Source organism: Pseudophryne corroboree, chromosome 6, assembly GCF_028390025.1.
Source record: "Pseudophryne corroboree isolate aPseCor3 chromosome 6, aPseCor3.hap2, whole genome shotgun sequence".
In the NCBI taxonomy this organism is placed as follows: domain Eukaryota; kingdom Metazoa; phylum Chordata; class Amphibia; order Anura; family Myobatrachidae; genus Pseudophryne; species Pseudophryne corroboree.
This window is the reverse complement of record NC_086449.1, coordinates 560,491,643-560,518,276: the sequence shown is the minus strand read 5'-3', so window position 1 is coordinate 560,518,276 and position 26,634 is coordinate 560,491,643. Positions and strand designations below refer to the sequence as shown.

Below are 26,634 nucleotides of genomic sequence, written 5' to 3'. Positions count from 1 at the left end.
AAACCTAACTGAGGCTTGGAGGAGGGTCATAGGGGGAGGAGCCAGTACACACCATGTGACCTAAAAGCTTTTTTAGATGTGCCCTGTCTCCTGCGGAGCCCGCTATTCCCCATGGTCCTGACGGAGTCCCCAGCATCCACTAGGACGTTAGAGAAATACAATTACCCCATAGCACAGTCACATGTACATAGAACAATCAGAAAGCTCTATCTCAGTCTCACTCAAAAAGTTCAGTCAGAATTGAGAGAGGAGGAGTTAGGATTGCAGATGGGAGGAGTTGGGACTGTAGAGGGAGGAGTCAAGATTAAACAGTAAACCGCCCCCCCCCCCCCCCCCCCCCCTAAAGAAAAGTCTAGATCCGTCCCTGGCGTTTGGTCGCCGTTTTGGGGGCGCGGTCTGGCCAGCGCAGGAGTGCGGGTGGAAGGGGGGTGGTCCATGGTAGCTGCGTGACATCACATGCAGCCGCTGCCACCCGGGATGCGACACGCAGCTCCCTGCCAGTGTGCAGGGAGTTACTTGTCAAGTACAAAAGCGTCGCCGTTGTGCAATGCTTTTGTACCTCTGCGGGGGGAGTTGGCCTGACATGCGGAGCGGACTATCCCTGTGCTTGGCTTCCCCCTTTGTACAAGAGCCACTTTAGCCATTTATCAGCACCACTGTCAGCATGGAGATCGCGCTCAGCAGCAGCAGCCGCCAACGAATGAAGGGAGATATACTAACCCTTGGAGAGAGATAAAGTGAAAAGATAAAGCCATCCAAGCAGCACCTGTTATGTTACAGGTAGTGTTTGAAAAATTATATGAGCTGACTGGCTGGTATTTTATCTCTCTCCACTTTATCATTCAACAAGGCATACAGAACTTCTTCCCCAGGATTAGGGCGGGAGGAGCAGCCGTTGTGCACTCAGTGAACACTGACCAGCAACACGTCTATCACCAGCAGGAAGCAATAGGAGCTTAACAAAACACCCCCGGAGTTGGGGTAATATCTCTGTGCCTCTATTAACCAGCTTACCCCGGCCTGTATGGGGCGTGACATTGCAGGCCATACTGACGTCAGACGTAACGTGCGTCCCCAGCGTGGTATATACTGCGTGTTCGAAGTTCCCATGGATACGGTTACCTAGTAACAAGGGTTGTTTACATACTAGGCCATTTTGCACGCTGTAGAGAGGGAAAGATGGAGCCGCTGCCGGCTTCCTTCTACGGTGACATAGACCGCAGGAACCCGGTGATCGCCACATTTGAGAATGAGATTAAACAGTTTATCGGTTTTATGAGGAAGCTGCAGCGAGCGCCCCCTGGAGACGGCCATCGGCAGGAGCACCGGCGGGGGTAACATGCACTGGCCGCTCTGTCTTTCAGTCTGCAGTGGCATGATGAGACAGAATAATTGCAATACAATGTCTATGTTGGTGTTTAAATATATATATATATATATATATATATATATATATATATATATATATATATATATATATATATATACTGTATAAGGGAGGATTACATAGTTTAGCCAACCAGTGACACGTGGCTGAAATCCTACACTTACACCCCTCACACTGGTTCTGCCACTTGCGCTTATTCTTTATTGGCCTATAGATAACTCATTAAGTTTTAATTAAGTTTAACGAGAAAAGGCATGAAATATTTAATGCAAGTAGGGAAGACATAAGTATCTTGAAAGAGACATATTTGTTTTGTATGTGTATATTTAGAAACCATTTTTAATAGTATTGAAAATACTGTATATGAGTCAAATGAATACAGTTGGGCATACTGTATCTGGCAATTTTACTATTTGCAAATTCCCATAGGAAAAGTATGTTCAATTTCACCACGTATTTGTGTAGACACCACAAAGTGACTGTAGGTATATACAATAGGTAAGGCTTGTATTTCCTCATATAGCTTATCCAGGCACTCATCAGTGAATTATCCAAACCTGTTTTATCCACATTTATATGTATAGCAGAGGTGTAAAATAATCATAAAAAAAACCATTTTATACATCCTCTAAACGAATTTAAACAATGAAAAATCTACACGCAGTTATTTAAAAGATGCATTGTTTAAATTACAGTATTTACACTTTGCCAATACCTGTGTTCAGTGACCCAGCCCGGGTCACTGAACACAGGTTTCAACTTCAAGCCATGTCACATCGGCTTGAAACTCATTCAGTCTGCACGCTGGACCTGGTATATTGGCGGGGCTTACCTCTGCCAGTGCTTGAAGATAATATCATCTCCAAGCGCCAGGTATGTGACGCCCCATATACAAGGAACTGGACCCGGCTAGAATGTACTGAGTTACCCATTCACACTTTCCTTGTAATCCAGGTTCTTGCCGGACAAACCCGAGTAGCTACCTGGGTTGGATTCCCGGGATGTGATTAATTAAGATACAAACGCCGAAGTCCCGACACCCGTCAGAATGCTGATGCTGGAATCTCATCAGCCGGCATCCTGACTGTAAGTGTAGCAGGTGGGTTAAGGCTTGGAAAGGGGGGTGGTGGTTAGGCTTAGGCAGCACCCGGCAGGGTTAGGGTTAGGCTGCAGAGTGAGGTTAGGGTTAGGCTGCAGGGAAGGGGTTTAGGTTTAGGCACCGCTTGGGGGGAGCTTAGGGTTAGGTACTAAGAGGGGAGGTTAGGGTAGGCTGCGCGGAGGGGGGATGGGATAGCATACTTACCTCGCCCTTGTTGGGAATTTAAATATTGGGATGCTGGTATCAGTATTGTGCATGCCTGTATCCTGTCCACCGGTCACACATACTGAACTGAAATTCCCGGGTCACTGGTACCAGGTACATTTTTTTCACACCAAGCCATGGCCCAGGTTAACCCAGGTTTTTGTGGCAGTGTGAAAGGGGTAATAGGGTAAATACCAGAATCCTTTACCAGGTGCCGTCCAGGTGGTTATCGCAAAGGCTGCCAGTCAGACAATTATGATGGATATGGCGGCACTTTGGAAAATAAATAAAACCAAGGATAGCATTCTCTTGCCCAGTTCCAGAGTAAGATAAAAATCTACAAAATAAAGAGGGAGCTAGCTCTCATAGTGTACCATGTAAAATATAAATCAAACCGATTTAAAGTGGGCATTTTTTGTGTGTACTTAGTTTATCTGTACAAATGGGAGGCCACCCATGCATTTCATTACAGTAACTTTGTCAATGGAGAATCATATTTGCATTTGCACCAAATCTTCCAACTTTGCCTTTGAAAGAAAGCTATCAATGGCCCTCATTCCGAGTTGATTGCTAGCTGCCGTTGTTCGCTGCGTAGCGATCATTTAAAAAAATGGCAAAACTACGCATGCATATGGGCCGCAATGCGCATGCGCGACGTACGGGTACAAAGAGCATCGTTGTTTAGCACTGCTTCTAGCGACGATTCCATGCGCACAGCCGATTGCAAGGAGATTGACAGGAAGTGGGAGTTTATGGGTGTCAACTGACCGTTTTCTGGGAGTGTTTGGAAACATGCAGGCATGTCGAGGCATTTGCAGGGCGGGTATCTGACGTCGATTCCAGGACCTTCGTCGCAGCAATCATCGCACAGAATAAGTAACTACAGGGCTGGTCTTGTTTTGCACAAAATGTTTTTGTACCGCTCGGCTGCACAGGCGTTTGCACTCTTGCAAAGCGAAAATACACTCCACCGTGGGCGTCGATTATGTGTTTGCATGGCTGCTAAAAGTAGCTAGCGAGCGATCAACTCGGAATGAGGGCCAATGTGTGACTCCCCTTAAAGGTGCAACTTATGTAACATTGCATCCCTGTATTGCATGTTCAACATCCTTATTAATACCAATGAACATGTGTTACTACTGTACTTATTGGAAACTCGGATAGGTATTAAACAACTAGTGCAAGTGTACTAAGGTGAAGTGCTTAAAGGCACACTAACCCCATTTGCTTCCTCAAGGAAGCTATAATCTGTAGTTAAATAGCCAATTAGGAATTATCAGAAGACGACTGGGAAAAAAGTTTCCAAGCCACCTTTGTAAGCTCTACTAGTTATTCAGTCATTGAAGCGCAATTCAAAGTCTTATCACGATGGTACAGGTGCCCCCTAACACTGGCTAAAATGTTTCCTGATGTACCGGACAAGTGCTGGAGATGTAACTACGAAACGGGATCCCTGATGCATATCTGGTGGGACTGTTGCATATTTCGCCGCTTCTGGAACAAAGTTATCGGAATTTCGATGCTGATTGTGGGTTCGGAGGTTTCCTCTGAGCCTGCCTTCTGGCTTCTCAACTTAATTACGTGTCCCCTGTCAACCTACAAAAACTCTTTATTGAAGTTTCTTCATAGCGCAGCTAAAGCGGTTATTCCAGTTCGCTGGCGATCTACTACACCACCCACTGTGAAGGAATGGGTTGCCAGAATGGACTGGTATATGTCCATGGAGGAATTGCGGGTAACACCAGATAACCATCGGAGATTCACAACTACTTGGTCCCCTTGGTTGGATTTCAAATCCTCACAGACATACCCGACATTTGTGATTTGAACGTGAGCCCCTCACACTGACTTCTATTTCCAGAATCTAACTGCCTTATTGTTATCCGGTGTTAGGTGATTACATTTTTGCTCTTTGGTCCGAGTGGACATTGGAAAGACCACACTGCCCTTACCCTCCCTTCCCTCTTTCTGATTCTCTATTTCTTCTATCCTGCTTTCTTTCCTGTCCTTTTTTTCTTTTCATGTTCTTATGTTACGAAATGCCTTGTTTAGACAGTTTTTTACTAAGTGACGTTTGGCTTGACTGAAGGTACTGATGTATTCATCTAGGCATTAAGTCTATATCTATGGTTGTAGCGATTATGTCTATTTGTCAATGGCCACATCCATTGGATTGTAATTTCCTGTAATACCAGTCAAAATGTGTATGCTGTCTTCTTTATTTTGTTATAAATCAATAAACATTTATTGGGGGAAAAAAATAAAAATAGCCAATTAGAAGCTGGGCCATTAATCTTGCAGATATTTTAGAGATGTGCATTACATTAATATTTGTCTTAGCCAGATGACTGAGATCCACTATCTGTGGATGTTAATCAGCAAACTGCTTAAAATTTCAGCTTGGATCAAGTGTAAAACCAAAACTCTTGGAAGTAAATTAAACACATCCAAGATTTTCCTGTCAACTGCCCTTTGATTAAATGTTAATATCTGGCTAGCACATCCGCAGTACTGGAGTGCTTGTGCCAAACAAGTCTGAGAGATTGTGCAAAATAAATGGAACTGATTGACCTCCTGGTATTTCCATTGTTCATGTATGGGTAGGCAATGTCTGGCACTCCAGCTGCTGTGTAACTGCATATCCCAGCATGCCCTGCAACAGTTTTTGTGTTAAGGTATACTACATCTATGGCCCTCATTCCGAGTTGTTCGCTCGCTAGCTGCTTTTAGCAGCATTGCACACGCTAGGCCGCCGCCCACTGGGAGTGTATCTTAGCTTAGCAGAATAGCGAACGAAAGATTAGCAGAACTGCTAATAAATATTTTCAAGCAGTTTCTGAGTAGCTCCAGACCTACTCCTAGATTGCGATCACCTCAGTCCGTTTAGTTCCTGGTTTGACGTCACAAACACGCCCTGCGTTCGGCCAGCCACTCCCCCATTTCTCCAGACACTCCCGCGTTTTTCCCTGACACGCCTGCGTTTTTTAGCACACTCCCGGAAAACACACCGTTACCACCCAGAAACGCCCCTTTCCTGTCAATCATTCACCGATCAGCAGTGCGACTGAAAAGTGCCGCAGGATCCACAGCAAATCTACTAAGTGTTTAGTTAAATAACTAAGCACATGTGCCCTGCGTGCCTTGCGCATGCGCATTTAGCAACAAATCACAGCATAGCGAAAATCGGCAACGAGCGAACAACTCGGAATGACCACCTATAACCGTTCATGCTGGGATGTGTAATTCTACAGCAGCTGGAGTGCCATACTTTGCCTGCCTCTGGTTTAGGTAATGATTCATAAACTGTGTGGACATGGCAATAACCAAGCAGTGATATGGGAGAATCTTTGAATATATCATAAATAACCCCTTTCCAGAAAATTCCTTACCTGGGTTTTGGCAATCTGCCAGCTCCTAAGATGTCTAAAAATTTCCTAGCACTGATCTGCAGGCTACCACTGGCAGCATTATATGGGTGGGAAACACACAGCATGTAGTAAGAAAGTCTGAGTAAGCAGGAGTGAGGAGAGTGCAGTCAATGGGGTATATTTACTAAGGTCCCGATTTTGACCGAGATGCCGTTTTTTCTTCAAAGTGTCATCTCGGTAATTTACTAAGCAAAAATCACGGCAGTGATGAGGGCATTCGTAATATTTTGGAAGTCCTAGGAAAAAATCACGAATCAATACACCATCGGTCAAATACGCCTGCAATTTGGTAGAAATCGTGAATTTACTAAAAAGTGCAAAACACAAACACTGCCGACAATAGCCAAACACTGCCGTGATGAAATACAAATCGTGAAAAAGTGCTAAAAAAAAACAGACCTGCTTTTTTATCCCGTGTTTGTATAGGCATGCACGGATCCATGAGATCCGTGCATGTATTTCAGTGGGAAGGGGTGGGAAATGTGATAATTTTTCACAAAAAAAATGCGTGGGGTCCCCCCTCCTAAACCAAACCAGCCTCGGGCTCTTTGAGCCGGCCCTGGTTGCAAAAATATGGGGAAAAAATTGACAGGGGTTCCCCCATATTTAAGCAACCAGCACCGGGCTCTGCGCCTGGTCCTGGTTCCAAAAATACGGGGGACAAAAAGCGTAGGGGTCCCCCGTATTTTTGAAACCAGCACCGGGCTCCACTAGCTGGACAGATAATGCCACAGCCGGGGGTCACTTTTATACAGTGCCTTGCGGCCGTGGCATCAAATATCCAACTAGTCACCCCTGGCCGGGGTACCCTGGGGGAGTGGGGACCCCTTCAATCAAGGGGTCCCCCCCCCCAGCCACCCAAGGGCCAGGGGTGAAGCCCGAGGCTGTCCCCCCCATCCAATGGGCTGCGGATGGGAGGCTGATAGCCTTTGTTGAAAGTAATGAATATTGTTTTTAGTAGCAGTACTACAAGTCCCAGCAAGCCTCCCCCGCAAGCTGGTACTTGGAGAACCACAAGTACCAGCATGCGGCGGAAAACCGGGCCCGCTGGTACCTGTAGTACTACTACTAAAAAAATACCCCAATAAAGACATTACACACACACCTTGAAAGTATAACTTTAATACATACATACACACCTCCATATACACATACTTACCTTATGTTCACACGAGGGTCGGTCCTCTTCTCCATGTAGAATCCATGGTGTACCTGTTGAAAAAATCCTACTCACCAAATCCAGTGTAGAGGGCTCCTCGGATAATCCATTTGTAATCCACGTACTTGTAAAAATAAAAAAACGGGACACCCGACCACGAACTGAAAGGGGCCCCATGTTTTCACATGGGACCCCTTTCCCCGAATGCCAGAAACCCCCTCTGACTGATGTCTAAGTGGGTTTCTTCAGCCAATCAGGGAGCGCCACGTTGTGGCACCCTCCTGATCGGCTGTATGCTCCTGTAGTGTATGACAGACGGCACACGGCAGTGTTACAATGTAGCGCCTATGCGCTCCATTGTAACCAATGGTGGGAACTTTGTAGTCAGCGGTTGACCGAAAGTGACCTCACCGCTGACCTGAAAGTTCCCACCATTGGTTACAATGGAGCGCATAGGCGCTACATTGTAACACTGCCGTGTGCCGCCTGTTATACAGTACAGGAGCACACAGCCGATCAGGAGGGTGCCAAACGTGGCGCTCCCTGATTGGCTGATGGAACCTTCTTGGACTTAAGTCAGAGGGGGTTCCAGGCATTCGGGGAAAGGTGAAAACATGGGTCCCCTTTCAGTGCGAGGTCGGGTATCCGTTTTTTCTCTGACATCCTAGTGGATGCTGGGGACTCCGAAAGGACCATGGGGAATAGCGGCTCCGCAGGAGACTGGGCACAAAAGTAAAAGCTTCAGGACTAGCTGGTGTGCACTGGCTCCTCCCCCTATGACCCTCCTCCAAGCCTCAGTTAGATTTTTGTGCCCGAACGAGAAGGGTGCAATCTAGGTGGCTCTCCTGAGCTGCTTAGAGTAAAAGTTTAAATTAGGTTTTTTATTTTCAGTGAGTCCTGCTGGCAACAGGCTCACTGCATCGAGGGACTAAGGGGAGAAGAAGCGAACTCACCTGCGTGCAGAGTGGATTGGGCTTCTTAGGCTACTGGACATTAGCTCCAGAGGGACGATCACAGGCCCAGCCATGGATGGGTCCCAGAGCCGCGCCGCCGTCCCCCTTACAGAGCCAGAAGAGCAGAAGAGGTCCGGAAAATCGGCGGCAGAAGACGTCCTGTCTTCAATAAGGTAGCGCACAGCACTGCAGCTGTGCGCCATTGCTCTCAGCACACTTCACACTCCGGTCACTGAGGGTGCAGGGCGCTGGGAGGGGCGCACTGAGACGCAATAAAAATACCTTAGATGGCAAAAAATACATCACATATAGCTCCTGGGCTATATGGATGCATTTAACCCCTGCCAGAATACATAGAAAAACGGGAGATAAGGCCGCCGATAAGGGGGCGGAGCCTATCTCCTCAGCACACTGGCGCCATTTTCCCTCACAGCTCCGTTGGAGGGAAGCTCCCTCGCTCTCCCCTGCAGTCACTACACTACAGAAAGGGTTAAAAAAGAGAGGGGGGGCACTGATTACGCGCAGTATTAAAGATACAACAGCTATAAGGGGAAAAACACTTATATAAGGTTATCCCTGTATATATATAGCGCTCTGGTGTGTGCTGGCAAACTCTCCCTCTGTCTCCCCAAAGGGCTAGTGGGGTCCTGTCCTCTATCAGAGCATTCCCTGTGTGTGTGCTGTATGTCGGTACGTTTGTGTCGACATGTATGAGGAGAAAAATGATGTGGAGACGGAGCAGATTGCCTGTAATAGTGATGTCACCCCCTAGGGGGTCGACACCTGAGTGGATGAACTGTTGGAAGGAATTACGTGACAGTGTCAGCTCTGTATAAAAGACAGTGGTTGACATGAGACAGCCGGCTACTCAGCTTGTGCCTGTCCAGACGTCTCATAGGCCGTCAGGGGCTCTAAAGCGCCCGTTACCTCAGATGGCAGATATAGACGCCGACACGGATACTGACTCCAGTGTCGACGGTGAAGAGACAAATGTGACTTCCAGTAGGGCCACACGTTACATGATTGAGGCAATGAAAAATGTTTTACACATTTCTGATAAACGAGTACCACCAAAAAGTGGTATGTTCGGTGAGGAAAAACTACCTGTAGTTTTCCTGAATCTGAGAAATTAAATGAGGTGTGTGATGATGCGTGGGTTTCCCCCGATAACAACTGATAATTTCTAAAATGTTATTGGCATTATATCCTTTCCCGCCAGAGGTTAGGGTGCGTTGGGAAACACCCCCTAGGGTGGATAAAGCGCTCACACGCTTGTAAGGGCTCTACCCTCTCCTGAGATGGCCGCCCTTAAGGATCCTGCTGATAGAAAGCAGGAGGGTATCCTAAAATGTATTTACACACATACTGGTGTTATATTGCGACCAGCAATCGCCTCAGCCTGGATGTGCAGTGCTGGGTTGGCGTGGTAGGATTCCCTGACTGAAAATATTGCTACCCTAGATAGGGACAGTATATTTTTGCCTATAGAGCATTTAAAAGATGCATTTCTATATATGCGTGATGCACAGCGGAATATTTGCCGACTGGCATCAAGTCTAAGTGCGTTGTCCATTTCTACCAGTAGAGGGTTATGGACACGACAGTGGTCAGGTGATGCGTATTTCAAACGGCATTTGGAAGTATTGCCTTATTAAGGGGAGGAGTTATTTGGGGTCGGTCTTTCAGACCTGGTGGCCACGGCAACAGCTGGGAAATCCACGTTTGTACCCCAGGTCGCCTCTCAACATGAGAAGACGCCGTATTATCAGGCGCAGTCTTTTCGTGGACAAGCGGGCAAAAGGTTCCTCATTTCTGCCCGTGACAGAGGCAGAGGAAAAAGGCTGCAGAAAACCGAGCCAAGTCTCAGTGCATCAATGCACAAGGGTTCTGGAAAAAATGGTGGCTTCCTACGAAGCAATCCCATTCGGCAGATTCCACGCAAGAACTTTCCAGTGGGACCTGCTGGACAAATGGTCCGGGTCGCATCTTCAGATGCATCAGCGGATAACCCTGTCACCAAGAACAAGGGTGTCCCTCCTGTGGTGGTTGCAGAGTGCTCATCTTCTAGAGGGCCGCAGATTCGGCATGCAGGACTGGGTCCTGGTGACCACGGATGCCAGCCTGCAAGGCTGGGGAGCAGTCACACAGGGAAGGATTTTCCAGGGCTTATGGTCAAGCCTGGAGACATCACTTCACATAAATATCCTGAAGCTAAGGGCCATTTACAATGCTCTAAGCTTAGCAAGACCTCTGCTTCAAGGTCAGCCGGTGTTGATCCAGTCGGACAACATCACGGCAGTCACCCACGTAAACAGACAGGGTGGCACAAGAAGCAGGAGGGTAATGGCAGAAGCTGCAAGGATTCTTCGCTGGGCGGAAAATCATGTGATAGCACTGTCAGCAATTCCGGGAGTGGACAACTGGGAAGCAGACTTCCTCAGCAGACACGACCTCCACCCGGGAGAGTGGGGACTTCACCCAGAAGTCTTCCACATGATTATAAACCATTGGGAAAAACTCGACAGGTATTGCGCCAGGTCAAGGGACCCTCAGGCAATAGCTGTAGACGCTCTGGTAACACCGTGGGTGTACCAGTCAGTGTATGTGTTCCCTCATCTGCCTCTCATACCCAAGGTACTGAGATTAATAAGATGGAGAGGAGTAAGCACTATATTCGTGGCTCCGGATTGGCCAAGAAGGACTTGGTAACCGGAACTTCAAAAGATGCTCACGGAGGATCCGTGGCCTCTACCTCTAAGAAGGGACCTGCTTCAGCAAGGACCCTGTCTGTTCCAAGACTTACCGCGACTGCGTTTGACGGCATGGCGGTTGAACGCCGGCTCCTGAAGGAAAAAAAAGGCATTCCGGATGAGGTCATCCCTATCCTGATCAAAGCCAGGAAGGATGTAACCGCAAAACATTATCACCGCATTTGGCGAAAATATGTTGCGTGGTGCGAGGCCAGTAAGGCCCCGACGGAGGAATTTTCAACTAGGTCGATTCCTACATTTCCTGCAAACAGGAGTGTCTATGGGCCTGAAATTGGGGTCCATTAAGGTTAAAATTTCGGCCCTGTCAATTTTCTTCCAAAAAGAACTAGCTTTAGTCCCTGAAGTTCAGACGTTGTAAAAGGGGTACTGCATATACAGCCTCCTTTTGTGCCTCCAGTGGCACCTTGGGATCTCAATGTAGTTTTTGGGTTCCAAAAAGTCACATTGGTTTGAACCACTTAAATCTGTGGAGTTAAAATATCTCTACCTATTGTGGTGCCTGCGGCTACTAGGGACTTGGAGGACTCCAAGTTGCTAGACGTTGTCAGGGCCCTGAAAATATATGTTTCCAGGACGGCTGGAGTCAGAAAATCTGACTCGCTGTTTATCCTGTATGCACCCAACAAGCTGGGTGCTCCTGCTTCTAAGCAGACTATTGCTCGTTGGATTTGTAGTACAATTCAGCTTGCACATTCTGTGGCAGGCCTGCCACAGCCAAAAATCTGTAAATGCCCACTCCACAAGGAAGATGGGCTCATCTTGGGCGGCTGCCCGAGGGGTCTCGGCTTTACAACTTTGCCGAGCAGCTACTTGGTCAGGAGCAAATACGTTTGTAAAATTCTACAAAATTGATACCCTGGCTGAGGAGGACCTGGAGTTCTCTCAATTGGTGCTGCAGAGTCATCCGCACTCTCCCGCCCGTTTGGGAGCTTTGGTATAATCCCCATGGTCCTTTCGGAGTCCCCAGCATCCACTAGGACGTCAGAGAAAATAAGAATTTACTTACCGATAATTCTATTTCTCATAGTCCGTAGTGGATGCTGGGCGCCCATCCCAAGTGCGGATTGTCTGCAATACTTGTACATAGTTACAAAAATCGGGTTATTATTGTTGTGAGCCATCTTTTCAGAGGCTCCTCTGTTATCATGCTGTTAACTGGGTTCAGATCACAGGTTGTACGGTGTGATTGGTGTGGCTGGTATGAGTCTTACCCGGGATTCAAAATCCTTCCTTATTGTGTACGCTCGTCCGGGCACAGTATCCTAACTGAGGCTTGGAGGAGGGTCATAGGGGGAGGAGCCAGTGCACACCAGCTAGTCCTAAAGCTTTTACTTTTGTGCCCAGTCTCCTGCGGAGCTGCTATTCCCCATGGTCCTTTCGGAGTCCCCAGCATCCACTACGGACTATGAGAAATAGAATTATCGGTAAGTAATTTCTTATTTTTATTTTTACAAGTACGTGGATTACAAAAGGATTTACCGAGGAGCCTAAAACACTGGATTATGTGAGTATAATTTTTTCAACAGGTACACCATGGATTCTACTGGAGAAGAGGACCGACCTGCGTGTGAACATAAGGTAAGTATGTGTATATGGTGGTGTGTATGTATGCATTAAAGTTATACTTTCAAGGTATGTGTGTTATGTCTTTATTGGGGTATTTTTTTAGTAGTAGTACTACAAGTACCAGCGGGCCCATTTTTCCGCCGCATGCTGGTACTTGTGGTTCTCCAAGTACCAGCTTGCGGGGGAGGCTTGCTGGGCCTTGTAGTACTGATACTAAAAACCAATATCATTCACTTTGAACAAAGGCTATCAGCCCTCCATCCGCAGCCCATTGGATGGGGGGGACAGCCTCGGGCTTCACCCCTGGCCCTTGGGTGGCTGGGGGGGGGACCCCTTGATTGAAGGGGTCCCCACTCCCCCAGGGTACCCCGGCCAGGGGTGACTAGTTGGATATTTGATGCCACGGCCGCAAGGCACTGTATAAAAGTAACCCCCGGCTGTGGCATTATCTGTCCAGCTAGTGGAGCCCGGTGCTGGTTTCAAAAATACGGGGGACCCCTACGCTTTTTGTCCCCCGTATTTTTGGAACCAGGACCAGTCGCAGAGCCTGATGCTGGTTGTTTAAATATGGGGGAACCCCTGTCCATTTTTTCCCCATATTTCTGCAACCAGGATCGGCTCAAAGAGCCCGAGGCTGGTTTGGCTTAGGAGGGGGGACCCCACGCAATTTTTTTTTCTCTGACGTCCTAGTGGATGCTGGGGACTCCGTAAGGACCATGGGGAATAGACGGCTCCGCAGGAGACTGGGCACATCTAAAGAAAGATTTAGGACTATCTGGTGTGCACTGGCTCCTCCCCCTATGACCCTCCTCCAAGCCTCAGTTAGATTTCTGTGCCCGGCTGAGCTGGATGCACACTAGGGGCTCTCCTGAGCTCCTAGAAGAAAGTATAGTTTAGGTTTTTTATTTTCAGTGAGACCTGCTGGCAACAGGCTCACTGCAACGAGGGACTAAGGGGAGAAGAAGCGAACCTACCTAAGTGGTGGTAGCTTGGGCTTCTTAGGCTACTGGACACCATTAGCTCCAGAGGGATCGAACACAGGACCCGACCTCGTCGTCCGTTCCCGGAGCCGCGCCGCCGTCCCCCTTACAGAGCCAGAAACAAGAAGGTGGTCCGGAAAATCGGCGGCTGAAGACTACTGTCTTCTCCAAGGTAGCGCACAGCACTGCAGCTGTGCGCCATTGCTCCTCATGCACACCACACACTGCGGTCACTGATGGGTGCAGGGCGCTGGGGGGGGGGCGCCCTGAGCAGCAATAAATAACACCTTGGCTGGCAAAACTAACACCATATATAGCCCCAGAGGCTATATAGGTGTATATTAACCCCTGCCAGAAACGATAAAATAGCGTGAGAAAGCCCGCCGAAAAAGGGGCGGAGCCAACTCCCTCAGCACACTGGCGTCATTATTCCCTCACAGCTTCGCTGGAAGGAAGCTCCCTGGCTCTCCCCTGCAGTCCTGCACTACAGAAAGGGTAAAAAAGAGAGGGGGGGGCACAATTTAGGCGCAGTATATATATATATTATAGGCAGCTATAGGGGAAAACACTCTGTATAGTGATATCCCTGTGTTATATAGCGCCCTGGTGTGTGCTGGCATACTCTCCCTCTGTCTCATCAAAGGGCTTTGTGGGGTCCTGTCCTCTGTAAGAGCATTCCCTGTGTGTCTGCTGTGTGTCGGTACTGCTGTATCGACATGTATGATGAGGATAATGATGTGGAGGCGGAGCAAATGCCTGTGAATGTGATGTCACCCCCTGCGGGGTCGACACCAGTGTGGATGGACTTATGGAAGGAATTACGTGACAGTGTCAGCTCCTTACATAAAAGGTTTGACGACATAGGACAGCCGGCTACTCAGCTTGTGCCTGTGCCTGTCTCAAATGTCATCAGGGGCTATAAAACGCCCGCTACCTCAGATGACAGATACAGATGTCGACACGGATACCGACTCCAGTGTCGACGATGATGAGACGAGTGTACCCTCCAATAGGTCAACCCGTTATATGATTGAGGCTATGAAAAGTGTATTACACATTTCTGATGATACCCCAGGTACCACAAAAAAGGGTATTATGTTTGGTGAGAAAAAACTACCAGTAGTTTTTCCTGCATCGGACGAATTAAATGAGGTGTGTGAGGAAGCGTGGACTTCCCCAGATAAGAAATTGATCATTTCTAAACGGTTAATGGCTGCGTACCCTTTCCCGCCAGAGGATAGGTCACGCTGGGAAACACCCCCCAGGGTAGATAAAGCGCTGACACGCTTATCAAAGAAGGTGGCACTACTGTCTCCGGATACGGCCGCCCTAAAAGAACCTGCTGATAGAAAGCAGGAAAGTACCCTAAAAGCTATATACACACACACTGGCATTATATTGAGACCCGCTATTGCATCAGCTTGGATGTACAGTGCTGCTGCTGCGTGGTCAGACTCCCTGTCGGAAAACATTGATACCATGGATAGGGACAATATTTTGCTAACGATTGACCATATAAAAGACGCGGTCTTATACATGCGTGATGCACAGAGGGATATTTGCCGGCTGGCATCAAAAATAAGCGCTATGTCCATTGCCGCCAGACGGGGGTTATGGACTAGGCAATGGTGTTAGGGTCTCCTGCCCTGTGCTGCCACGTCGTCATGGCAACCGGGAGACAAGTGCTAGTGGAGTAACCTGAGCGCAGCTGATACTCCGGTTCGGGTCTTTTGCTGTGCAGTGGTTATAGGCTCTGTGCACGGCAGGGGATCCGGTGCTGGTTTTTGTGCTCACAGTCTGTGAGGTCTGAGTGGGGCGTGGACAGCACCTGCTTTATAAGGCCTCTTTTCAGGGTAAGCAGATGCTGCTGAATCTTTGTTGGTTAGTCAGTTCATGAACGTTAGCCAGTACTGTGTAGCTTTGTATTTGTTTGTTGCTTACTGCAAATAGGCCTGGGAATTTGGTATTACACTCTGCCAATCCAGACCTAGCAGTAAGACTGGAGTCAGTCGTTTAGCTTGCTGGGGTTCTGTTACTACTCTGTGAACTTAGCAAGTTTGCGGCTGTATTCTAAGACTTGCCTGTCTAATCCTGTCTCACTGTGCTAGGTGTCAGGGGTCAGTTTAGTGGCAGTAAGCTAAAACCTGTGCACTGCAAGTGAGAATTTGGATTGTGGAGATTCTCCTTGTGTCTATCATTCCATCTCTGACCAAGGAGTTTACTGCCACACCCGTTGGTAACCCTTTAGGGTTTTGCTGTTGCCCTTAGCAACAGCATTTCGGGTACTCTACGTATTAAAACACAACATCTTGCTTTTTCCATCTTAGCAGTTCTAATACAAGGGAGATACCCAGTTCCTTAGCCTCTGGGCTTCTCTGTTCACTTTGTGTGTATTTTGTTACCCTATCACCTTCTGTGTACGTTATGTCATATCCCCCAGTTTGTCTGTGAGTCCATCTGTTTTGCATAACAGTTCAAACACCAGTACATTCCTGCAGACACTGGAGTGCATAACAGTTCTGACACCAGTACTTTCCTGCTGGCACTGGTGTGCATAACATATTCAGCAGCCTAATACTCCTGTTGAAATTTTGTGGGAATATGGAGCATACCCCTCAAAATACGTTGCAACAGGTGGTCGATCAGGTGCAGGTCCTGACTCGACAATTTAATGATTTGTCCATTAAAATGCACACCTCCCAGGCTGCTGGCGGAGCTCCCGCAGCAGCAGCACCTGCAGGGGTTAAGGAGCCGAAAGTAAATCTCCCGGATCGTTTTTCTGGAGATCGCTCGCAGTTCTTTTGTTTCAAGGAGAGCTGCAAGCTATACTTCCGGCTTAGGCCTCAGTCTTCTGGGTCGGAGATTCAGCGGGTGGGCATAGTGATTTCCTTGCTACAAGGAGACCCACAGGTCTGGGCATATGGGTTGCAGCCTGACTGTCCGTCGCTTAAAAGTGTTGATGCTTTTTTTACGGCACTGGGCATGTTGTATGATGACCCTGACAAGACGGCCTCAGCCGAGGCTCAGATTTCGATCCTTAAGCAAGGGCGCAGGCCAGTTGAGGTTTACTGTACGGAGTTTCGGAGGTTGGCCCATGATACCCAGTGGAATGACCCAGCCCTGAGACACCAGTACCGAAGAGGTCTTTCTAACCAGATAAAGGACCAACTGGTACAATATCCCTTGCCTGATAGCTTGGATCAGCTCATGCAGTTATCCATCCGGGTGGATAGACGGCTGAGAGAGCGTAGGCTTGAAAGGGAGACTGAGATTTCCTTCCTTCCCAAGGGAACCTCAGACTCTGAGGAATTTTCTGAGGAGCCTATGCAGATTGGGGCTACCCGCCTCTCCTCGCGTGAGAAGACGCGGAGGAGACAGCAGGGGTTGTGTTTGTACTGTGGGAATAAAGGTCATGTGGTAGTATCATGCCCAGAAAAGCCGGAAAACTTCAGGGCCTGAGGGTGATGGGAAATATCCTGTCAGGCCAGAAGTCAGAATTTCCCAAGAAGACTTTTATCATTCCGGTGACCTTGAAGATCCTCGGTCAAACTGTCAAGACTGAGGCCTTTGTGGACAGTGGGGCCGACGGGGTTTTTATGGACCGCCAATTCGCCCTGAAACACTCTGTTCCCTTAGTACCCTTGGCATCGGAAATTGAGATTTGTGGGTTAAACGGGGAACCATTATCCCAAGGTAAAATTACCTCTTGCACTAGCCAGATTTCTTTGTTTATTGGAGCCACACACTCTGAAAAATTGTCCTTTTATGTGACTGTCTGTACTTTTGCCCCATTGGTGTTGGGGTTACCCTGGTTAAGGGCCCACAATCCTCAATTTGACTGGGTCTCTGGGGAGATTCTTAGTTGGGGTACTGATTGTTTCAGGAGTTGCTTGAGCCTTCCAGTCAGGCTCTCGCAGCTAAGTTTGCCAGGATTGCCAGGGTGTTATGCAGATTTTGCGGACGTGTTCTCCAAAAAAGTTGCAGAGGTACTACCTCCCCATCGCCCCTATGACTGTGCCATTGATTTGTTGCCAAATGCTAAGCTTCCCAAGAGCAGGTTGTACTCCCTGTCACGTCCTGAGACTCAGGCTATGGCAGAGTACATTCAGGAGAACTTGGCTAAGGGATTTATCAGACCTTCACAGTCTCCAGTTGGGTCGGGGTTCTTCTTCGTGGGTAAAAAGGACGGCTCGTTGCGACCCTGCATCGACTTCAGGGAATTGAACCGTATCACGATTAAAAACTCATACCCACTGCCTCTCATTTCGGTCTTGTTTGACCAGCTTCGTACTGCCACCATTTTTTCTAAGATTGACCTACGCGGTGCTTACAATCTAATCCGAATAAGAGAGGGGGATGAATGGAAGACTGCCTTTAATACCCACTCAGGGCATTATGAATATTTGGTGATGCCTTTTGGGCTCTGTAATGCCCCGGCAGTCTTCCAGGATTTCATGAATGATGTGCTCAGGGAATATTTGGATAGATTCTTAGTTGTATACTTAGATGACATCCTAATCTTCTCCCATTCCCTGGAGGAACATCGGAAGCATGTACGCTTAGTCCTCCAGAAACTCAGAGACCACCGGCTTGGGGCAAAGCTGGAGAAGTGCGAATTTGAAGTTCAGCAAATCGCATTTCTAGGATATATTATCTCCCCAGAAGGTTTCCAAATGGAGGGTTCCAAGGTACAGGCAGTCCTGGATTGGGTGCAGCCCACTAGTTTGAAGGCGCTTCAGCGTTTCCTGGGCTTTGCGAATTTTTATAGACGATTTATCGCTGGATTTTCGTCTATAGTGGCGCCCTTGGTGGCACTCACTAAGAAAGGGGCGGATGTTGCTCACTGGTCTTGTGAGGCTAAAGCGGCTTTTGCCCGTCTCAAAAGGGCATTTGTTTCGGCCAAGGTGCTGCGACACCCAGATCCAGAGCGTCCTTTTGTGGTGGAGGTGGATGCCTCTGAGATGGGTATTGGGGCAGTGCTTTCTCAGATGGGAGTGTCTGATAATCGCCTTCATCCCTGTGCTTACTTTTCCCGTAAATTTTTGCCTGCCGAGATGAATTATGACGTGGGTAACCGGGAATTGTTGGCTATTAAGGATGCACTCGAGGAGTGGAGACACTGGCTTGAGGGGGCTAAGTTTGTGGTCTCAATTCTCACTGACCATAAGAATCTGGCATATTTAGAGTCAGCGAAGCGTCTCAATGCCAGGCAGGCACGATGGGCTTTGTTTTTTGCTCGCTTTAATTTTTTGATAACATATCGCCCTGGGTTAAAAAACATCAAGGCTGATGCGCTCTCGCGGAGTTTTGCTCCAATCCAGGAGACCACCGAGGAGCCGTTGCCCATTGTTTCCCCATCATGTATTAAAGTGGGCATTACCCAGGACCTCTTATCATTAGTCCTTAGAGCACAGGAGCAGGCTCCTCCAGACCTTCCGGTAGGTCTTTTGTTTGTGCCTCCTAGGTTAAGACAGCGAGTGTTCCTGGAATTCCATGCCAAGAAGTCGGCAGGTCACCCGGGTATTGCCAGAACTCGGGAGTTGCTATCTAGGGCGGTGTGGTGGCCCTCGGTGGCTAAGGATGTGGATCAGTGGGTTCGGGCATGTGACATCTGTGCCCGAAATAAGACTCCTAGAGGGGTTCCTGTTGGCCCATTACATCCACTCTCTATCCCATCTAAGCCATGGACCCACATTTCAATGGATTTTGTGGTGGACTTGCCCAAATCCTCGGGGATGACAGCCATCTGGGTTGTCGTTGACAGGTTTTCGAAGATGGCGCACTTCGTTCCACTGGTTGGGCTGCCATCAGCCAGACGCCTGTCTGAATTATTTATGCTGCATGTTGTGCGTCTCCACGGGTTGCCACTTGATGTGGTCTCTGACCGCGGATCCCAGTTTGTGGCCAAATTCTGGAGGGCATTTTGTTCCGATCTCCAGATTTCTGTCAGCTTGTCGTCAGGCTACCATCCGCAGTCTAATGGGCAGACTGAAAGGGTGAACCAGTCCTTGGAGCAGTTCCTCAGGTGTTATGTCTCCAAGTGTCAGACTGACTGGGTTGCTCATCTGTCCATGGCGGAGTTTGCCTATAACAACGCGGCTCACTCTGCTACAGGGATCTCTCCCTTCCTTTGTGTGTATGGGCATCATCCTAAGGCCAATTCTTTTGACCCCGTGGACTCCACGCCTGGTGGTTCCTCTGTGGTTTCGGTCCTTAGAGGTATTTGGCGGAAAGTGAAGAAAGCCCTTGTGTCTGTGTCATTAGTGACCAAAAGGGTTTTTGATAAGCGGAAAAGACCCTGCAGCTTCAAATTAGGAGACTTCGTCTGGTTGTCTACCAAGAATTTGAAGTTGAGACAGCCATCTCATAAGTTAGGGCCCCGGTTCATCGGCCCTTATAAGATCACCAGGGTTATCAATCCGGTGGCATTTCAGTTAGATCTGCCCCGTTCTTTGGGTATCAATAAAACATTTCATTGTTCCCTTTTAAAACGGGCGATTAGTAATCCTTCTACCAGTGGAAGACCTTCCCCTCTTCTGATACGTGGCCAGAGGGAGTTTGTTGTTGAAAGGATTCTTGACTCCAAGGTGGTTCGGGGTCGGCTGTCATTTTTGGTGCACTGGAAGGGGTATGGCCCGGAGGAGCGGTCGTGGGTGCGCAGTTGTGATCTTCATGCCCCCAGACTGATACGCTCTTTCTTCTCGCAGTTCCCCGATAAACCCGGTGGTAGGGGTTCTTTGACCCCTCGTCAGAGGGGGGGTACTGTTAGGGTCTCCTGCCCTGTGCTGCCACGTCGTCATGGCAACCGGGAGACAAGTGCTAGTGGAGTAACCTGAGCGCAGCTGATACTCCGGTTCGGGTCTTTTGCTGTGCAGTGGTTATAGGCTCTGTGCACGGCAGGGGATCCGGTGCTGGTTTTTGTGCTCACAGTCTGTGAGGTCTGAGTGGGGCGTGGACAGCACCTGCTTTATAAGGCCTCTTTTCAGGGTAAGCAGATGCTGCTGAATCTTTGTTGGTTAGTCAGTTCATGAACGTTAGCCAGTACTGTGTAGCTTTGTATTTGTTTGTTGCTTACTGCAAATAGGCCTGGGAATTTGGTATTACACTCTGCCAATCCAGACCTAGCAGTAAGACTGGAGTCAGTCGTTTAGCTTGCTGGGGTTCTGTTACTACTCTGTGAACTTAGCAAGTTTGCGGCTGTATTCTAAGACTTGCCTGTCTAATCCTGTCTCACTGTGCTAGGTGTCAGGGGTCAGTTTAGTGGCAGTAAGCTAAAACCTGTGCACTGCAAGTGAGAATTTGGATTGTGGAGATTCTCCTTGTGTCTATCATTCCATCTCTGACCAAGGAGTTTACTGCCACACCCGTTGGTAACCCTTTAGGGTTTTGCTGTTGCCCTTAGCAACAGCATTTCGGGTACTCTACGTATTAAAACACAACATCTTGCTTTTTCCATCTTAGCAGTTCTAATACAAGGGAGATACCCAGTTCCTTAGCCTCTGGGCTTCTCTGTTCACTTTGTGTGTATTTTGTTACCCTATCACCTTCTGTGTACGTTATGTCATATCCCCCAGTTTGTCTGTGAGTCCATCTGTTTTGCATAACAGTTCAAACACCAGTACATTCCTGCAGACACTGGAGTGCATAACAGTTCTGACACCAGTACTTTCCTGCTGGCACTGGTGTGCATAACAAATGGTCAGGTGATGTCGACTCCAAGCGGCACATGGAAGTTTTACCCTATAAAGGGGTGGAACTTTTTGGGGACGGTCTTTCAGACCTCGTTTCCACAGCTACTGCTGGGAAATCGACTTTTTTGCCACAGGCTACCCCACAGCAAAAGAAAGCACCGTATTATCAGGTACAGTCCTTTCGGCCCCAGAAAAATAAGCGGGCTAGAGGCTCATCCTTTCTGCCGAGGGGCAGAGGAAGGGGGAAAAAGCTGCAGCACACAGCTAGTTCCCAGGAGCAGAAGTCCTCCTCTGCGTCCGGTAAGTCCACAGCATGACGCTGGGGCTGTTCAGGCGGAATCGGGAACGGTGGGGGCACGTCTCAGGTTTTTCAGCACACAGTGGGCTCTCTCACAGGTGGATCCCTGGGTCCTTCAAGTGGTATCTCAGGGGTACAGGCTGGAATTCGAGACGTCTCCCCCCCGCCGTTTCCTAAAATCTGCCTTGCCGGCAACTCCCTCTGCCAGGGAGGCAGTGTTGGTGGCTATTCAAAAACTGTATTCACAGAAAGTGATTGTCAAGGTACCCCTCCTTCAGCAAGGAAAGGGTTACTACTCCACAATGTTTGTGGTACCGAAACCGGACGGTTCGGTGAAACCCATCTTAAATTTAAAAGCCTTGAACACTTATATCAAAAGGTTCAAGTTCAAGATGGAATCGCTCAGGGCGGTTATTGCGAGCCTGGAGGAGGGGGATTACATGGTATCCCTGGACATCAAGGATGCGTACCTGCATGTCCCCATTTACCCTCCGCACCAGGAGTACCTCAGATTTGTGGTACAGGACTGTCACTATCGGTTCCAGACGCTGCCATTTGGGTTATCCACGGCACCGAGGGTCTTTACCAAGGTAATGGCCGAAATGATGATACTCCTTCGCAAGAAGGGAGTTTTAATTATCCCGTACTTGGACGATCTCCTGATAAAGGCGAGGTCCAAAGAACAGTTGATAGTGGGGTTGGCACTTTCTCAGGAAGTGCTACAACAGCACGGCTGGATTCTAAACATTCCAAAGTCACAGCTGGTCCCGACGACTCGTCTTCTGTTCCTGGGAATGATTCTGGACACAGACCAGAAAAAAGTGTTTCTTCCACTGGAAAAAGCCGAGGAATTGTCATCTCTGGTCAGAGACATCCTAAAACCAGGAAAAGTGTCGGTACATCAATGCACACGAGTCCTGGGAAAAATGGTAGCTTCGTACAAAGCAATTCCATTCGGAAGGTTCCACGCAAGGACGTTCCAGTGGGACCTGTTGGACAAATGGTCCGGGTCCCATCTCCAGATGCAACAGCGGATAACCCTATCGGCCAGAACCAGGGTGTCGCTGCTGTGGTGGCTGCAGAGGGCTCATCTACTAGAGGGCCGCAGATTCGGAATACAGGACTGGGTCCTGGTGACCACGGATGCCAGCCTTCGGGGCTGGGGGGCAGTCACAAAGGGAAGAAATTTCCAAGGACTGTGGTCAGATCAGGAGATTTCTCTTCACATAAATATCCTGGAGCTAAGGGCCATTTACAATGCCCAAAGCCAGGCAAGACCCCTGCTTCAAAACCAGCCAGTACTGATCCAGTCAGACAACATCACGGCGGTCGCCCATGTAAACAGACAGGGCGGCACGAGAAGCAGGACGGCGATGGCAGAAGCCACAAGGATTCTCAGATGGGCAGAGAATCATGTGTTGGCACTGACGGCAGTGTTCATTCCGGGAGTGGACAACTGGGAAACAGACTTCCTCAGCAGGCACGACCTCCACCCGGGAGAATGGGGACTTCATCCAGAAGTCTTCCAAATGCTGGTCAACCGGTGGGAAAAACCACAGGTAGACATGATGGCGTCCCGCCTCAACAAGAAGTTGACAAGATATTGCGCCCGGTCAAGAGACCCTCAGGCGATAGCGGTGGACGCTCTGGTGACACCATGGGTGTATCAGTCGGTTTATGTGTTTCCTCCTCTACCTCTCATACCCAAGGTACTGAGAATAATAAGAAGGCGAGGAGTGAAAACCATACTCGTGGTTCCGGATTGGCCAAGAAGAGCTTGGTACCCGGAACTTCAAGAGATGCTTACAGAGGACCCTTGGCCTCTGCCGCTCAGACAAGACCTGCTGCAGCAGGGACCCTGTCTGTTCCAAGACTTACCGCGGCTGCGTTTGACGGCATGGCGGTTGAACACCGGATCCTGAAGGAAAAGGGTATTCCGGAGGAAGTCATCCCTACCCTGATCAAAGCCAGGAAGGATGTCACCGCAAGACATTATCACCGCATTTGGCGAAAATATGTTGCTTGGTGTGAGACCATGAAGGCCCCGACGGAGGAATTTCAATTGGGTTGATTCCTGCATTTCCTGCAAGCAGGGGTGACGTTGGGCCTCAAATTGGGGTCCATAAAGGTCCAGATTTCGGCTCTGTCGATTTTCTTCCAAAAATAACTGGCTTCACTGCCTGAAGTTCAGACTTTTGTCAAAGGAGTACTGCATATTCAGCCTCCTTTTGTGCCCCCAGTGGCACCTTGGGATCTCAATGTGGTTTTGGCATTCCTGAAATCACATTGGTTCGAACCACTTAAGACTGTGGATTTAAAATATCTCACGTGGAAAGTGGTCATGCTGTTGGCCCTGGCGTCGGCCAGGAGGGTTTCAGAATTGGCGGCTTTGTCTTGTAAAAGCCCTTATCTGATTTTCCATATGGATAGGGCAGAATTGAGGACTCGTCCTCAGTTTCTCCCAAAGGTGGTCTCAGCTTTTCACTTGAACCAACCTATTGTGGTGCCTGCGGCTACTGGGGACTTGGAGGATTCCAAGTTGCTGGACGTAGTCAGGGCCCTTAAAATGTATATTTCCAGGACGGCTGGAGTCAGAAAGACTGACTCGCTGTTTATCCTGTATGCACCCACCAAGCTGGGTGCTCCTGCTTCTAAGCAGTCTATTGCGCGCTGGATTTGTAGCACTATTCAGCTGGCGCATTCTGCGGTGGGCTTACCGCAGCCTAAATCTGTAAAAGCCCATTCCACACGGAAGGTGAGCTCATCTTGGGCGGCTGCCCGAGGGGTCTCGGCTTTACAACTTTGCCGAGCAGCTACTTGGTCGGGGGCAAAAACGTTTGCAAAATTCTACAAATTTGATACCCTGGCTGAGGAGGACCTGGAATTCTCTCATTCGGTGCTGCAGAGTCATCCGCACTCTCCCGCCCATTTGGGAGCTTTGGTATAATCCCCATGGTCCTTACGGAGTCCCCAGCATCCACTAGGACGTCAGAGAAAATAAGAATTTACTCACCGGTAATTCTATTTCTCGTAGTCCGTAGTGGATGCTGGGCGCCCATCCCAAGTGCGGATTGTCTGCGATACCTGTACATAGTTATTGTTACAAAAATCGGGTTTTGTTGTGAGCCATCTCTTCAGAGGCTCCATTTGTTATCATACTGTTAACCGGGTTTCCTATCACGTGTTATATGGTGTGGCTGGTATGAGTCTTACCCGGGATTCAAAAATCCTTCCTTATTGTGTCAGCTCTTCCGGGCACAGTTCCTAACTGAGGCTTGGAGGAGGGTCATAGGGGGAGGAGCCAGTGCACACCAGATAGTCCTAAATCTTTCTTTAGATGTGCCCAGTCTCCTGCGGAGCCGTCTATTCCCCATGGTCCTTACGGAGTCCCCAGCATCCACTACGGACTACGAGAAATAGAATTACCGGTGAGTAAATTCTTATTTTAACATTTAAACATTTTTTATTTTTTTTTACAAGGTGCACAATGAAGCCCAGCACGGATCTCTCAGATCTGGCCGAGATTCATTGTATTAAAGTCGGCAGTGTTTTACAAGTCACTCACGTAAAACACTGCCAAAAAAACCGAATGACATCGACATCGGAAAACCCGAAAATGCAGAATACGGTAGCTTAGTAAATTAGTCGTAATCAATTAAAAAAGTTGCATATTTACACTTTCGATGTCATTCGTGATTGAACTTTGACCTCAAACGGGAAAATACGAATCTTAGTAAATTTACCCCAATATCTGTAAACTCAATGCTTGCGTATTGGACCATGGGGGTCATTCCGAGTTGTTCGCTCGTTGCCGATTTTCGCTATGCTGCGATTTGTTGCAAATTGCGCATGCGCAAAGCTCGCAGGGCGCATGCGCTTAGTTATTTAACTAAAAGTTTAGCAGATTTGCTGTGGATTCTGCGGCGCTTTTCAGTCGCTCTGCTGATCGGTAAATGATTGACAGGAAAGGGGCGCTTCTGGGTGGTAACTGAGCGTTTTCCAGGAGTGTGCTAAAAAACGCAGGCGTGTCAGGGAAAAACGCGGGAGTGTCTGGAGAAACGGGGGAGTGGCTGGCCTAACGCAGGGCGTGTTTGTGACGCCAAACCAGGAACTAAACGGACTGAGGTGATCGCAATCTGTGAGTAGGTCTGGAGCTACTCAGAAACTGCAAAGAATTATTTAGTAGCAATTCTGCTAATCTTTCGTTCGCAATTCTGCTAAGCTAAGATACACTCCCAGAGGGCGGCGGCCTAGCGTGTGCAATGCTGCTAAAAGCAGCTAGCGAGCGAACAACTCGGAATGAGGGTCCATGTGTTGGGGTTTGCCATGGTTTTCTCCAAACCACAGAGGGGCTTAGGGTAATTGGAATCCAAAAGTCTCCCCACTGTTGGCGGAGAGAATGCTCAATGAAAAAAACACCTAAAGACTTAAAGGCATAGGAGAAACTACAACTACAATAAAGAGTTCTTTGTCTGAGAGAGAAAAAAAAAAGTAATGCCCAGCCAGAGGCAAAACCGTGGTGCACGTTGGGGTATCCGTTTGGATGGTCGACCATGTTATGGTCGACAGTCATAAGATCGACCACTATTGGTCGACATTGACATGGTCGACATGGACACATGGTCAACACATGAAAAGGTCGACATGAGTTTTTTTTGAAAAAAAATTATTTTGTGGAACTTTTCCATACTTTACGATCCATGTGGACTACGATTGGGAACGGTAACCTGTGCCGAGCGCAGCGGTACTTGCCCGAAGCATGGTGAGCGAAGCGAGGGGACGTGGTGCACTAATTGGGGTTCCCCGTCACTTTACGCAGCAAATGACACCAAAAAAGTAAAACAAACCTCATGTCGACCTTTTAATGTGTCGACCATGCCAATGTCGACCAATAGTGGACGACCTAATGACTGTTGACCATAACATGGTTGACCATTCATACCGGAACCGCACGGTGGGTGGGGGTGGTGGTGGCTGTACGGTGCTGGGTGGGCAGATTTAAGATGTGCAGAGAGGTTTCGATTTGTAAATGCTTGCCGATTTAAAAATACAGGCTTTCTCACACAAACTCCTGCACCTCCGACTTCTCGCACCCTAT

The 26,634-nt window shown here is 48.5% G+C and overlaps 1 protein-coding gene across 3 annotated transcripts in view; it reads left to right on the top strand.

Annotated features, from left to right (window-relative positions):
• The first annotated feature begins 1,070 nt into the window (after positions 1-1,070).
• Positions 1,071-26,634, top strand: part of CFAP54 (cilia and flagella associated protein 54) — a 736,502-nt gene continuing 710,938 nt past the window's right edge. For 2 of the 3 annotated variants that reach the window (XM_063927747.1, XM_063927746.1), the window contains exon 1: positions 1,080-1,334. In XM_063927747.1, coding sequence (XP_063783817.1) covers positions 1,180-1,334 — 155 coding nt within the window. In that variant the 5' untranslated portion in view covers positions 1,080-1,179. Of the gene's footprint in view, positions 1,335-26,634 lie in introns of all 3 variants that reach the window. The other variant, XM_063927748.1, reaches the window with a different exon arrangement.